At 39.4% G+C, this 14,282-nt stretch overlaps 2 protein-coding genes across 2 annotated transcripts in view; one reads left to right on the top strand and one right to left on the bottom strand.

Moving 5' to 3' along the window:
* VMP1 (vacuole membrane protein 1) overlaps positions 1-6,277 on the bottom strand; it is a 114,656-nt gene extending 108,379 nt beyond the window's left edge. Inside the window, exon 1 of the mRNA XM_019736323.3 lies at positions 6,141-6,277. The gene's annotated coding sequence lies outside the window, so the exon portion shown is untranslated. The remainder of the gene's footprint in view (positions 1-6,140) is intronic.
* Positions 6,278-6,369: 92 nt separating this feature from the next.
* Positions 6,370-12,001, top strand: PTRH2 (peptidyl-tRNA hydrolase 2). Its single transcript, XM_019736325.2, has 2 exons — positions 6,370-6,509; positions 11,379-12,001. Exon 2 carries the CDS (start codon positions 11,379-11,381, stop codon positions 11,916-11,918), a length of 540 nt encoding a protein of 179 aa, XP_019591884.1. The 5' UTR covers positions 6,370-6,509; the 3' UTR covers positions 11,919-12,001.
* The last annotated feature ends 2,281 nt before the right edge of the window (positions 12,002-14,282 follow it).

Here is a 14,282-nt window from a genome sequence, read left to right on the forward strand (position 1 = left end):
CAAAATGTTTACCTTTCATGGCCATTTTGACTTTGGGGAAGAGCCAGAAGTCGGACGGTGCCAGATCCAGTGAAAAGGTGGATGAGGACAGAATGAGGACAGGATGTTGGTATTTGACTGAAACTGCCATACCAGAAGTCATGTGTGACACAGAGCCTTTCCGTTGTGATCAGAAAATACGGTGAATGCTGCTGCCGAGAGCCATCCAACAAGACCCATCCAACGGAAAGGCAGGGATCTTCAATACGGGAAGTTGTGCTTCAAACCTTAGTAACAGTGTGTTACAATTTTCAACTTGACCAGAGTAATCAGTCGGGGGTGAGCTATGGTTGAGAGAAGGTGTGTTGTAAAGTGTACCACAAATCATCCTCCATCATGACAACGCTCTGTGTCACACATCGCTTTTGGTATATGGAAATTTCTGTCAAATAACAACATTACGGTCTGTCCTCATCCACCTTATTCACCGGATCTGGCACCATGGGACTTCTGGCTGTTCCCCAAAATCAAAATAATTCAGGACATCGAGGCAGTCACGACAACACAACTAAAGACACTCATGACAGAGGACTTCCAGAACTGCTTCAGAAAGTGGCAAGAACAATGGGATGTGTTTGTTTGAAGCAAGAGGGAGTATTTTGAGGGTCATTAGTAGCAATGTGTCTTTCACTGTAATACTTTTTTTTTTTAAATTTAAACATTTACCGTATTGTTTGATCACACCTCGTATCTGATTATTCTTTCTTCAAACACTCATTAGTCTCCTTTGCCAGCTCTCTCTTTTACCTCATCTGGGTCCCCTCCTCTTCCATCTCCCCAAGTGGCTTATTGGGTTCCAGAGTTTAATATCCCAGCCTGAATTTATGTTTTTGGTCCTGACTTCTAGATTTGTATCCTAATAGCACCACTTCGATGATTCCTAAGCATCTCAAGTACAATACGTCCTTTTTTACCGCCAACCCCATCCCTCTTCTTGTAACAAACCTGGTTTTCCCCAAACCTTCCCGTTTCCAGTACTTGACGCAACCATCCACGCAGTAACTAAATCCAGAAGCATAGTCATCCTTGACTCTTCTCATTTACTTATTCCTCACATCTAATCCAGGACCTAGTTCCATTCCAAGTATATTTAGTATCCACCCACTCACTGCTCTCCACTTTTTGCTACCACTCTGGCCCAGGCCATTCTCATCTCTCACTTGGATTATTCTTTCAATGGACTCCTAACTTCTCTCTCCATTTCTATTCTTGTTCCCTTTAATTCATCCTTCACATATGTGCAAGAGTGAACTTAATATAAATCATAATACTCCCTACTTGAAATTGTAGAATGACTTCCTATTGCACTCAAAGTCAAATCTAAACTCACTTCCACGGCCTGCGAAGTTCTACATAACCTGGACCATGAGTATGTTTCCTATCTCAGCTCATGTTGCTATATTACAGGTGTTCTCTGCTAGAGACTCAAATAGGCACATATCCATATTAATTCTCTCTCAAATCCTTGTCTATTTTTTTACTGTGTTTACTCCTTCATTTCTGTATTTATTTTTTTCTCTACCAGGCTCCCGACTAAAATATCTGATTGTCTTTGTTTCCCACTGTTTTCTCCAGAACCTGGTAAAAGGCCTAAGACACAAGTATTTATTCACTGATTGGATGAATGAACAGATACGGCAACTGATGTCATTGCAAAATGATCTTCCCGTGCAAAGAAAGCAAATGCTAGAAGACATCACTAAGTATCAAATTCCCAAATTTCAATTCTCAAATTCTGTGTTATAGCTTACACAGATAAGCCGTTACACGGTTCTTTTTGGCTGGTTGAATAATCAAATCAACATGAGACAGACTGACAAGAGAATATCAAATTTAATTTCATACGCATGGGAACCTCATATACATTAGAGAATCAGAGACCCTGCATATATGAGAGTTTCTGAGACAGAAAGGAAAAATGAAGTATATGTAACATTCTGAGTTTAGGATGAAGTAAGGCACATTGGGGCTTCAGAGTGTCACTGTAGGACAAGAGCAGATGGTTCAGGGATTACTAGTTTGCCCTGTCACATAGATAGGCCCAAAGAGGGTATTTCTCCTATTATGGGCAAGGTAGTTAAGGGAGGCAGAAGTTTCTCTTGAGCCTACAGGGTCTGTTGACTTTAGCTCAAAATAATCTACATAACACAAAGGCACATCAGGGAGTAACTCATTGTGAACCCCTACAATGTAAATTGTTAACACTATAAAAAGGCTGAGAAAATGGCCTACAGGAATGCCTCACATAGTTAAGAATCCCACGTACAAAATACTCACAAAATGAAATTGTGTATATCAGTACAATGGTTGACTGAAACTTCATTAATAATGAGCAAACAATAATTAAGTAAGCAGCAATATAAAGACACGCTTTCAAAAGAGGGTTGGGATGAAGTTCTTAGCAACTGCTCAGGAGGCCAGTTGATGATGATAATAATCATGGTTAACTATATGCCAGGCACTGTCTAAATGCTTTACTTAAATCTATTCATTTAACCCTAACAATAAAGGTACTGACTTCATTGTCAAGGAGGAAATTGAGATAGCAAGAGGTTAAGTAACTAGCCGAAGGGTAGCACAGTAGCAGAGCTGGAATTTGAACCAAGGCAATCTAGTTTCATAGCCCTGGTTCTTATCACTATCTACCTAGTCTTTCAGAAAAATCTATAATGACCAAGGTTACTATTATTAAAAAAATGCCTGAAGTTTAAAGTATCATCTTTTATCGGACACAGAAAAGTATCACCTGTTCAAATTTCCAAAGCCTTCAAGGAGCATAATATTTTTAAATGAGCTTTACATAAGGGTTTACATAATATATGATATCAGGTCAGCAAACTTTATACAAAGTTGCTTCCCCAGACAAAATAAGGAGTTTCTTGCAATAAACTCTAAAAGTTTGCACCTGAAATATCTGCAAGTCTTTGTGAAAGCAGATTTTATTAACTAACATAACAGCAAACAAATTATCTCTTCTATTCATATAGTTTGAGCCTGAGGTTAGTCAGGAGAAGAAGGGAGGTAGAAGGGGGGGAAGAGGGAGAGAGAGAAAAAGGAGGGGAAGGAGGAACCAACAAACAACACTTGGGCAAAACAGCAGTGGTAATAAGCAACTGGCACTATAATCTCCAAGAAAGGGGAGAAATTAAACAGCTTTTGTGAAATCACTGTAAGCAAGAGTTCCCAAAAAGACAAAGCATTAACTCTTCTACAGTGGCTATCTACCCAGAATGAAACAGAGAAATGCCTCTATAGATTAAGAGATAATTAACACACAGAATATTAGAATTGCAAACAGCTTGGGGAAATTTTTTAGCAGGAGCAAAGAATTAATACAGCTTCCTCCTACTCATTAGCAACAACATTCACTCAGTACAGACATGTGTTACAAAGATCCTCTGTCTTTTCCGCTTGCTAGAAAGAAGACACCTCGATACCTGATAGTAATGAAGCAAGAACTCAGAATAACTGTTCTCAATAGAACTAATTTTCTTTTTTTCTTTTCTTATTACAGTCCACTGCAAATCTTGTGAAGCACAGTGTTTTTGTTTTTATAGCGTTTACAAGACTAAATCAGATCGAGGGGAAAAAAATGTATACACACACATAGATCCCTTTAATATGAGAAACCATTTTCATGCAAACCAGAAAATATTACCAAACCATATAAAGATGCTGGAGACAACCTTAGCAGAACAGAAAGAATACCTGGGATCTCATTTCCAGTTCAGGTTCTGGCCCTACCTAAACCATATGACCTCTGGCAAATCAATTACTAATTGTTTCTGGGCCCCAATTTTCTCCTTAGTTAAATGAGAAGAATCTAACTAAATGTTCACAGAAGTTGCTTCTAATTCTAAATACTGCGTTCAGTAGGTTTCAGTGAAATGATAAAGTTCCTTACTTAATATAAGTAAGGCTACTTCTAACCTCTAAGCACCAAAAACTTCAGTTCCCTCTGCACTTGAAAATTCTTAAGTGACAATACATGATGACCAAAAGAGATCAGACTTAAAATTTCCCAAAGCAAAGCTATAATCATTTTCCAGTCACCTACTTATTAACCAAGGTGACTAACTCAATGGGTTACAGTATCAAACTCTTCCTGGCTAGCTTTTATTATGTTCAAAAGTAGGACAAAGATCATCTCAGAAAAGTGCGATAATATTTTCAGATAAACAATACACTGAATATAAAACATTACATTTTGAAATGATGCAAAGTAACATTATTCTGCACTGACATATGTCCAGCTTGCAGAGTAAAATGACAATATGACCATATTTTCATTTATATAGTGATTTCATTTACTCTCTCACTTAATCATCGTGACAATCCTATGAAGTAAAGTGAACAAGCACTGTTAATCAACACAATCCAGGTCAGCTCAGAAAGTTGTGTAACCTGTCAACCTTCACTCAATAAGTGTTGGAGCCCAGACTTCAATCCAGGTCTTCTGATTTAAAGTTTGATGACCTTTTGAAATCCTAAAAAGTGGTTATTCAAGACAAAAGCAGGAAGACGTTGGAAAAGAGAGAAAATTTGGATAATCAATCCCTAAATAACTGAATTGAACAAAAAGAATATAAACTATAACATCAGGTTTGGCTGTTATAAAGTCAATACGCACATTTACCAGATGTTAAAAACTAATGATAACATCTAATGTATATAATTCCACATCTCAAAAATTTTGTCACCTCATTTCAGACAAGTGTGAAAATTTTTTCTAAAACAAAAATAAGAATATTATGTAAACTAAACAATAAGTCGATTAAACTAGCTGTAGGTAAACTGGTAAAAGGCATTAAATCATTTATTTATGAAGTAGTTCAGAAACTTGGTGATTCTGGAATGTCACAGAAATTAAAGTGTATTAATCAAGTAGGATACATTCCTCACAGAAAAAGAAAATACTCTAGTGTTTTAAAATAATACAGGCAAAGAACAAAATATGAAAGATTTCTACAGTAGAGTAATTTCACACAAATTGGCTACATTTGTCTGGGTACCACCATCACTCTTCCAACGGTCAATAAAAACATAAAGAATGCATAAAGTGTTGCCTAGTAGATAAGTTTCTTAGTATCATCATTTATAGAATGTACAGCTAAGAGCATACAACTAAAATCAGAACTAATGATAATACAGTTAATAGGTAGCAGCAGTCAGAACATTAAATTTTCTATCACTTCAACATTAGAAAAACTTATACAAGCTTTTCCAAAAGATCAGGGCAATCTGTCTACAAAATTTCTGACAAGCCCCAAAGGAGAACTGAGACATTAAATTTAGGAAAAGGAGATATGCTGCCAAGATAGGTAAACAGTGCTAGAACCTATATGTTATAAGATCTTTCAATGGCTTTGCAGAAAAACAAAATAGTTGAAAACCTACTGGATTGGAGGTCATAAGTAATCTTAGCAGTGTAATACAGGGCCATATATGAGTTTTTTGAATGTTAGAGAATAAGCCGACCTTCATGTTTTATTGCAAATACCTCCACTGTAATGAAATACTCGTACAGGGGTTGGAGGGGTCAGGGATTTGGAAAAGGCAGAGAAACCTATTCTTCGTGAAAGTCCTCTGCAAGAGATCTACGGTACGAAGGCCCCATTTCCTTGGCCACCAACGCTTTAGATGGAACTTGCACGCCTGAATTTTGTTTAGAAGCGGATATATTTAGCGTCACGCGCTAGTGGTTGGGTAAGGCAAGAACCCAAACTGACAGATCCTGAGAAACAGCTTGGTCATCAGCAGGGAAGATCTCCATTTACTCTAAGGTCCTAGACACCCGGAGAAAAAGAAAGGGGTACTCTACAGAGGCTTAGAACGGCTTCCAAATCCGCGGCGCTGAGAGCAAAAGGTCGGGAGTCCAGTATATGGGGTCAAAGTATCGGTGGCCCACCACAGGGAGATGTCCCAAATAACCCGGCTACCGCCTGACTGAGACCCAGGTCAGCAACACCCTAAACCCCGCTTGAAGTCGAAATCACGTTGCCCCAGATCTGCACGGTCTAAGTGGGAGAGCTCCGGAAGAAGCCAAGCTCCGAGGACAGTCGCAGGATTCTGTCCCCTCTTCCCCGCGCTCGTTTACTTACCCGCTCTGACCCGGGCTTCTCCGGATCTCAGGATCCTGGAAGCGGCTCCACACCGACTCTCACACCCGCCGCTGGGCTACGACCAACCGGAACTCGCCCCGCGTCACTTCCGGTCCGTGTCCCCCCAGGAGACCGCCTCCAAAAGAGAAACGTTCCCACCTCCTTTCGGCAATCTTGGCGGATCGTCGCGGGATTTCGGTTCCGGACCCGCATGCGGGGTGAGAGGAAGAATGACTGTTCTCTACGCAGTTCTTGATCCGGAACTTGTTGTCAAGGGATCCCGGAAAAGGTAACCCCCGCGGCAGAAGCGTGCTCGCTACTCAGAAGTGAAGAACGCGAAGACGCCAGTGAGGTGGAGAGGTGCTCCAGGTAGGTCGGTCCCTCACAGGGCGAAGGAGAGGGATGTCTTTCTGCATCCTCTCCAGTTGGACTGCTGCTTCCTACCTCATTGCGTAACCGCCCCCCCCCCCCCAACCCTTCATCTTCTTCATAAACTGTATTCCGCCCATTGGCCGCTGGAGCCACTCTTCTTGTTCTGCCAGTCGTTCTTTGGGAGAAGGGACCAAGATTCTGGAGAGGGGAAGGACCCAGAAATTTTAGTTCCCAGGCAAATCCTCCAGTCAGGCAGCATCGATGTGCTCGCTCCGAATGTGAGAAAATACCGAGCAGGCTTACAGTCTGCTGAATATTTATTCAATACACAGCGTATCAAGTTGAGTCCTACGAGCAAAGAAAAGATTTTTAAGGATATGATCGAAAATTTGGTTCCTCCGTGTCACACAGACATAATGCCTCGAAAAGTATTTAATTATTTAATATTCTATCCCAGGCACTGTACTGGACGCTGAGAATATGATCTGCAGTAGTTATGTATGTTACAGCCGATCTGGAGAATAAAGACTTGGGGGCGGGGTGGTAAAGACCAGAGGGAGGTGTCATTTGAACTACGTCTTCACGGGTGAAGAGGATGTTTTTGTTTGTGTGTTCAAGTGGAGAAAAATGGAAAACAGTTTCAAGGAAAGATCGCAACTTGAAAGAATCTAGTAATTTGGTGTGGCTGGATAGTACAGTATATTGCAGGAAAGTGGGTCAGAAGGATAAAGTAGGTTGTAACCAAATTGTGTAGTGCTGTAAATTCGTGCAAAAGGGTTTATGTCTTATTCTTTAGGCGTTTATCCAGTGATTTTTGAGCAGGGAAATTACAGAATCAGATTTGTGTTTTAGAAGTATAATGATAAGGGCAGATGGACTAGGATGACCCAGAGCAAGACTGAAGCAAATGTGGAAAGATTAGTGGTAGTGACGTTAATTTTGGAGGCTTTGGGCCAAGAGATAATTAGGGCACTGGAAGTAGAGATAAGGAGATGGTTTAAGACAGATAAATTCAACAAGTGTAGGGGACTGGATGTGGTCAGACAGAAGATGAAAAGTCCAGGGTTACTCAGAAATGAATACAGAAAAAAGGGGTTTGAGAAGGAAGGGGATACTGACTTCAGTTTAGGACACAGGTTAGAGTACTTCATAGACATCTAAGTGGTGAAATCTAGCAGAAGCTGGACATTCAAGTTTGGAGCCCAAGAGAGGCTTTAGTGGGCCTCAGCATATGATGATTTGGGAGATAAGTGATTGTTCATCTGACAAACTGTTGTGTCTCCTCCTACTAGAATGTTAACTCCATGAATGTTAAGTTTGTTTTGTTCAGTGCTCTATATATATCCAGGGTCCAGAACAATGCCTGGGGCACAATAGGCTCTCAGTAAATATTCATTGAATGGACGGACAGTATATAAACCAGCACTGTCCAATAGAACTTCCTGTAGTCATGGAAATGTTCTATATGAGTGTCTGGTAGAGTGGCCCCTAGCGACTTTAAAGTTATTGAGCTATTGAGCACTTGAACTGTGGCTAAGTGTAACTGAAGAAATGAATTTTTATTTTGTTTCAATTAGTTTAAGTTTAAGTAACTACGTTTGGCTAATGGCTACTGTATTGAACTATGTAGGTGTAGATTGAAAAGAGAACCAAATGTGTAAGCTAATAATACATACATCAGGGGAAAACAGAGGACATAGAGCCAGACAAGGAACCTGGAAAACCAGCTATTCTGAAAGGTAGGATGGTAATGGTGTGAAAACTGAGTTAAAGAATTCAAGGGAGGAAAGTTTAAAGAAAAGTTCTCAGTGAGTGGTGCAGAAAACTCTAGATGAGGCTTAAAAAGAGGCAACTACAGTTGGCAATTAGCAAGTGTCTGATTCCTTAGCAATTTCATCTGAGTGGGGAAGGGAGGCAGGTAAATGCAGAAGGTTAGAGGTAAATGGAAGAGGAAAAATGAGGCAGTGGTTTAAGGTCCAAGAGGAAAGGAAGTTTTAGGTTGGAAAAGGCCAAGGGGCAGTAGCCAGTGGAATGGGATTAATGGATGGTAATGGGATTCAAGAGCATTGGTGAAAGGTGTCTAGTCTGGCAGAGGAATTAGAAGGTACTAAGAAGATGGTTTTACAGGACACGTTTATTTTTCAGTGCCATCATTGCCCAGTATTATCTGTGAGACTAAGAATAGTTATTTTTACCTTGGTTTCAAGCACTGGGTTTATTGGTATATTTATAGAAGACACGCAGGAAAGGGGACATACTGAAACACCTTTTGGTGGAGTTACATGATAATCTGATCGGGCTGTTAGAAGATTAGAACACCCTAAAGAACAAAGATGTTAGTATTAATTTGAACATTTTAGAATTAGAGACCTCATGAGATATGGGAAAGAAATGATAAACAAACGTGGTGATTTCTGGAACTTTTTCTGCTTACCTGTTTTTAAAGTTTTGAAGATGAGAAGCTTTCCATCATGACCTTTAGATTGAGTACATTTTATATCGCTCTTATTAGTATGTTGCTATGGATAAGTAACTTCTCTGATTCTTATTTTTCTTATCTTTAAAATGAGGGTAATGTCTTCCTTTCATTTTCATAGCAACAGTAATAGAAGTAAGGGGTTTAGCATGTTACCCAACACATAATAGGTCCTCTATATATAATTCCCTTCTCCAGTAGTACCTAAATTTAGTATATGGGATATTTGGTTTCTTTGCAACCTAGAAATTAATTCAGAGAGAGAGTCCTTCTAATTGTTGACATAAAGGTTAGTAGACTTTTAAATATAATTCCATATTATTTGGAATTTGTTAGATTACCAGAGAAATCCTGCTGATATGTAAGCATCATGTAGTAACTAAATGATAGATACATTATAATTTTTTTCCTGGCTGCAAAGGTGTCTAGAGCCATAAAGTCCTATATGTATATCTACTCCATGTCACTCTTTTTTGAACCTCAAATGTTTCTTTCCTTGTTTTAGCCCTTTCTTCACACTGTATACTTTTCCCAGTGGCCTCATCCACTTTCATCACTTCAGTGACCTGTTATATGTTAAGGTCTCTTAAATCTGTATTTCTAGGCTGGGCTTATCTTCTGATCTCTAAAATGATATACATATGATCCAACAATATGGTGAATATTTAAATAAAAAAATTTATTACAGTAAAAGACACATTGCCATTAATTCCCCTCAGAACACTCCCCCTCACTTTGAATACACTTATCCCATCGCTCTTGCCACTTTCAGAAGCAGTTCTAGAAGTCTCTTTTGTGTCTTTACTTCATCATCCATCATGACAACACTCCATGTTGCACATCGCTTCTGGTACAGCAATTTCTGTCAAGTAAAAACATTAGTTTGTCCTCGTCCATCTTATTCACCGGATCTGGCACCAGGCCACTTCTGGATCTGCCCAAAAGTCAAAATGATCATGAAAGGTAAACATTTTAAATCAATTCAGGCAGCCACGACAGTGCAATTAAAGACACACACGAAAGAGGACTTCCAGAACTGCTCAGAAAGTGGCAAGAATGATGGGATTAGTGTGTTCAAAGCAAGGGGGAGTATATTGAGGGGGATTAATGGCAATGTGTCTTATACTATATTTTTAAATTGAAACATTCACTGTAGTTTTTGATCACACCTCGTATTGTATGGTTTGATTTATATCACTGTCCAGAATAGGAAAATCCATAAAGAGCAAGTAAATTAGTGGTTGCCAGGGCTAGGGGAGAGCAAAATGGGAAATGACCGCTAATGGGTACAGAGGTTTCTTTTTGGGGCAGTGAAAATGTTCTGGAATTAAATAGTGGTGATGGTTGTTAACCAATCTTGTAGATATATTAAAAATCATTGAATTGTATACTTTAAAAGGCTGAGTTTTATAGTATGTGAATACATCAAAGTTCAACATCACCTTCCCCAATACTATCCTGATATTAAAATATTTGATAATACTGTATAATCTACCTTGTAATTTCAAAAATATTTCCTAATTTTAACATAAATGAGAAAAATAAATTTGATAAAATATGTATTTCTAGGACTTGTGCCTATTCATAGACTCATATGACTCCAACAGCTTCAAATGTAGACTGATGTGTTTTATTGGTGACCCAAATACCATGAAAAACTTTGCTGGGGTAACAAGAATTTCTGATAATGATAAAGGATTATCTTCCTTTGTTTTATGTGATAGACTTCTGGTAAATTCAGTGTGTATTAAAACTATGCAGAAAATACTTTGTGTTCATATGTAAAATGAAGTTGGGTTCCAGTCTCGGGTATTAATAGTTTTTCAAATATAATGATGTCCAATGGGACAAATCCTCACTGTAAAGACTTTTAGCATTCCATGCTCGGGTGCAGTAAATGTCAGCCAGGCTCCTTACTCCAGGCCTGTGATTTTGACAGCTAGGAACTTCTCTGAGGGGCTGGTCCCATCCCTATTGAAACCACTGTATTATGAAGACACAATTAAATAAAACTATATTTCAGAAAGAGTGGCGGGGGGTATTCTTGGTTTCTTTAGACCCTTAGGGCATCTTGGTAAAACAGAAAATTTCCTTTCTCCACAAGAGTTAGAAAAACTGAGGAACAGAGCTTTGTTTTGTCCAAGGAGAGAGAGATTCCTCACATTGCAATTCAAAGTGACCTAAACTGCTTCCCCTGTATTCTTGAATCTTTTCTAGATCAGAGGAGGAAAAGACAGTACATGCGTAAGATCCAAGATATATTTTGCATTTTTTCTGGATGACCTCGTATAGTTTTAAATGTTGCTTATATACTTACTGTTAAGGTGTTTTATCTGATAAGCCGATGAATTTCACTGCTAGATCGTAATGACTTTTTTCTTTCCTTTAAGATGCTTTCCAAATCCTTGGTTATGGAGTATTTGGCTCATCCTGGTGCACTCAGCTTGGCTGCCGGAGTTGCTTGTGGCATGTGCCTGGGCTGGGGCCTCCGCATACGCTTCGGGACGATCCCCAGAAGCTCAGTGAGTGAGACAGACAGAGAGACCGGAACTGAAACGAGCATCTTAGGAGAGAGCGGGGAGTACAAAATGATTCTTGTGGTTCGAAATGACTTAAAGATGGGAAAAGGGAAAGTGGCTGCCCAGTGTTCTCATGCTGCTGTTTCTGCTTACAAGCAAATTCAAAGGAGAAATCCTGAATTGCTCAAACAGTGGGAGTACTGTGGCCAACCCAAAGTGGTGGTCAAAGCCCCTGATGAAGAAACTCTGCTTCAATTACTGACCCACGCGAAAATGCTGGGGCTGACTGTAAGTTTAATCCAAGATGCTGGACGTACTCAGATTGCACCAGGCTCTCAAACTGTCCTAGGAATTGGGCCAGGACCAGCAGACCTAATTGACAAAGTCACTGGTCACCTAAAACTTTACTAAAGTGGAGTTTTGTATGATGATGGTCCCACTACCACAAGCATTTGAAACTGTTAAATTGAATAAAAGCTGAATTTCTTCCCCCAGTTTAAGTATTCTGTAGATGAAAATCTGTTCCTGTGTTCTTCTGTCATGTACTTGGTACAGTTAGTTATCTTGGGGCCAAAGGGGGAAAAAAGGTTAGTTATGATGGTCCCAGTAGTTCCAAGTGCTGAAACAAAAAATACTTAAGAGGAATAGGTCACAACAAAATTGGATTACAAGGGGGGGAAACAGTATTCCCTATGCATGGTTAGGTCCCTCTGTGTTTTAATAGCTCTTCTTCCCCAAGACTATGTTGCTGTCCCCCTCGGAGACAGGTTCAAGTGTAGTCCCACTGGATGCAAACTGCAGTTTTCCCCGCTGTCACTTTCTGGATGACTGACAGGTCGACTTCATTTGTAGATGATGGTATAGCTACCCACAACGAGTTTAGAATCTAACCTGGATTTTTAAATAAACGCCTCAAAGTTGATGTTTTATAGCATTGATATAACCCACCTGTGTAGCGTTCTATGTTCGTGTCCCTGACCCACACTAGCCAGAGGTTCTCAGCAGTGGTTCTACATCATAGCGTGTAAAAGTTGCTTTATATGCTTTCTTAACAGTGAAGGCATTGAAACTTATGAAGTGACTTGTGCAGACCTTGAAGGTAGTAGAAGGCATGCATACGATTTTATGGTAATTGTGAAATGAATGTAGTGTCATCCCAACATCCCACTGTTTGCCTGGAATTTAAGGAACTAGATAATTCAATTATTTAAGGGCACCTTTATTTCCCTTTTGATCCCTATACACATAGCATGACACAATTCCAGTAATTACTATGCCATACCAGCTGCCCAGAATATAAAGGGGAAGTTCCCAGCTCCCAAAGCAACGTAGCTTCCATCCTTTTTGCAATCTCTTCTTGCAAAAGCCATTTTTCCTGAAAGCCTTCTTTGGGAGGATCCTGACAGTCTTTCTAAATTCAGTATCTCCCTGAGTAGGATGGTGGTGCCAGGGAGAATTTTGTTAACAGGAGCATGGTAAGTGGCTCCAACTCTCTGTGGTGAACTTCAACAATTAGCATTACTTAGCAGTTAACTTCGACATAGCAGCATGATAGCACAACTAAGGATAAGTTCAGTGGAGTCTGGGGGCAGAAACCACTAAAGCTACTGCAGCTAGTCACAGGTTCTAATATTTGGCCAGTTTTATGCCATTTATACTAGCATATGACAGCACAGGAGAAACTGCAACTGAATGATGCCACAGTAGCCACTGTTTAAACAGAATGTTTTTACTACTACATTCAAAAGTGATGCAACAGCATGTAACTGGGTTGAAGAGAATTCAAGCATGACTCTGGCTCAGGTAATTTCTGAGGCTTGCCTCAGAGACTGGTGGTTCCAAGTTCAAAGAACAGTGCATTCCCAACAGGATGGCCTGTGGCTGATTCAAATAATTGTAATAAGTTATGGTATATCTGCTAGAATGAATAGTATACAAACTCTGGTAATTCTGGGAATCTATTATGATTGTTTTCTAGTTTACCTGTACTTAGTATTTTTTTTATAGGTTTCATCTTATAGTTCTCCAAGTACGGGGAGAGCCCATGGTTTCTCTCAGACACTTTCAGGGGGTCCAAACTATTTTCATAATATTAAGACATTATTTTTCTTTTTCACTGTGGTGACATTTGCACTGATGATACAAAAGCAATCGTGGGTAAACCTGCTGGCACTTTTCACAGATCAAGACAAGGGCAGCTACCTGAATAAGTAGTCATTGTAGTTTTCACTGCCCTATAATCAGTCAAAAAACAGTTTCACTTAATATCCTCGATGAAGCAATAAAAGTATTATTAAATTTGACCATGACCATTTGTCTCAATACTCTAACATGAAACACTCTGGTGTACACCAAGTATGATTTGAAAAAGATTTGTGTGGCTGAGTCGTGAGATGAACTAGTACTTTTGTCATGGAACAGCCTTACTGGCAAGAACAACTGACAAACTGGTTATCCAGATCTGGGGGGCTGGCAGATATTTCCTCATAAGTAACAGTTGACAGTATTTAGGGAAATTTGTATCTGCCTCTCTTCTAAGCTTCCCAAAAGGTAAGACTTCTGATAAAATCAGCATTTCTCACAAATGATTTTTTAAAATAAAATGTGTCCACATGTAGAAAAACTGACATAATAAATCAGTATTTTCCACATAACCAATGCATGAGGGTACAAATCATGCATGGGTAAAAGATCCATTCAAAGTAAAGACAGACAAATAGATTTAATATAACAGTACAAAGAGTTCACTTTTATGGTTTCAGATTCCACATTTCA

Source organism: Rhinolophus sinicus, chromosome 12 (genome assembly GCF_057876585.1).
Source record: "Rhinolophus sinicus isolate RSI-liver-muscle chromosome 12, RSI-T2T, whole genome shotgun sequence".
In the NCBI taxonomy this organism is placed as follows: Eukaryota; Metazoa; Chordata; class Mammalia; order Chiroptera; family Rhinolophidae; genus Rhinolophus; species Rhinolophus sinicus.

What these genes read in the sequence shown, in the direction of transcription:
- PTRH2 (XM_019736325.2), top strand. Translation starts at nt 11,379, where the DNA reads ATGCTTTCCAAATCCTTGGTTATGGAGTATTTGGCTCATCCTGGTGCA.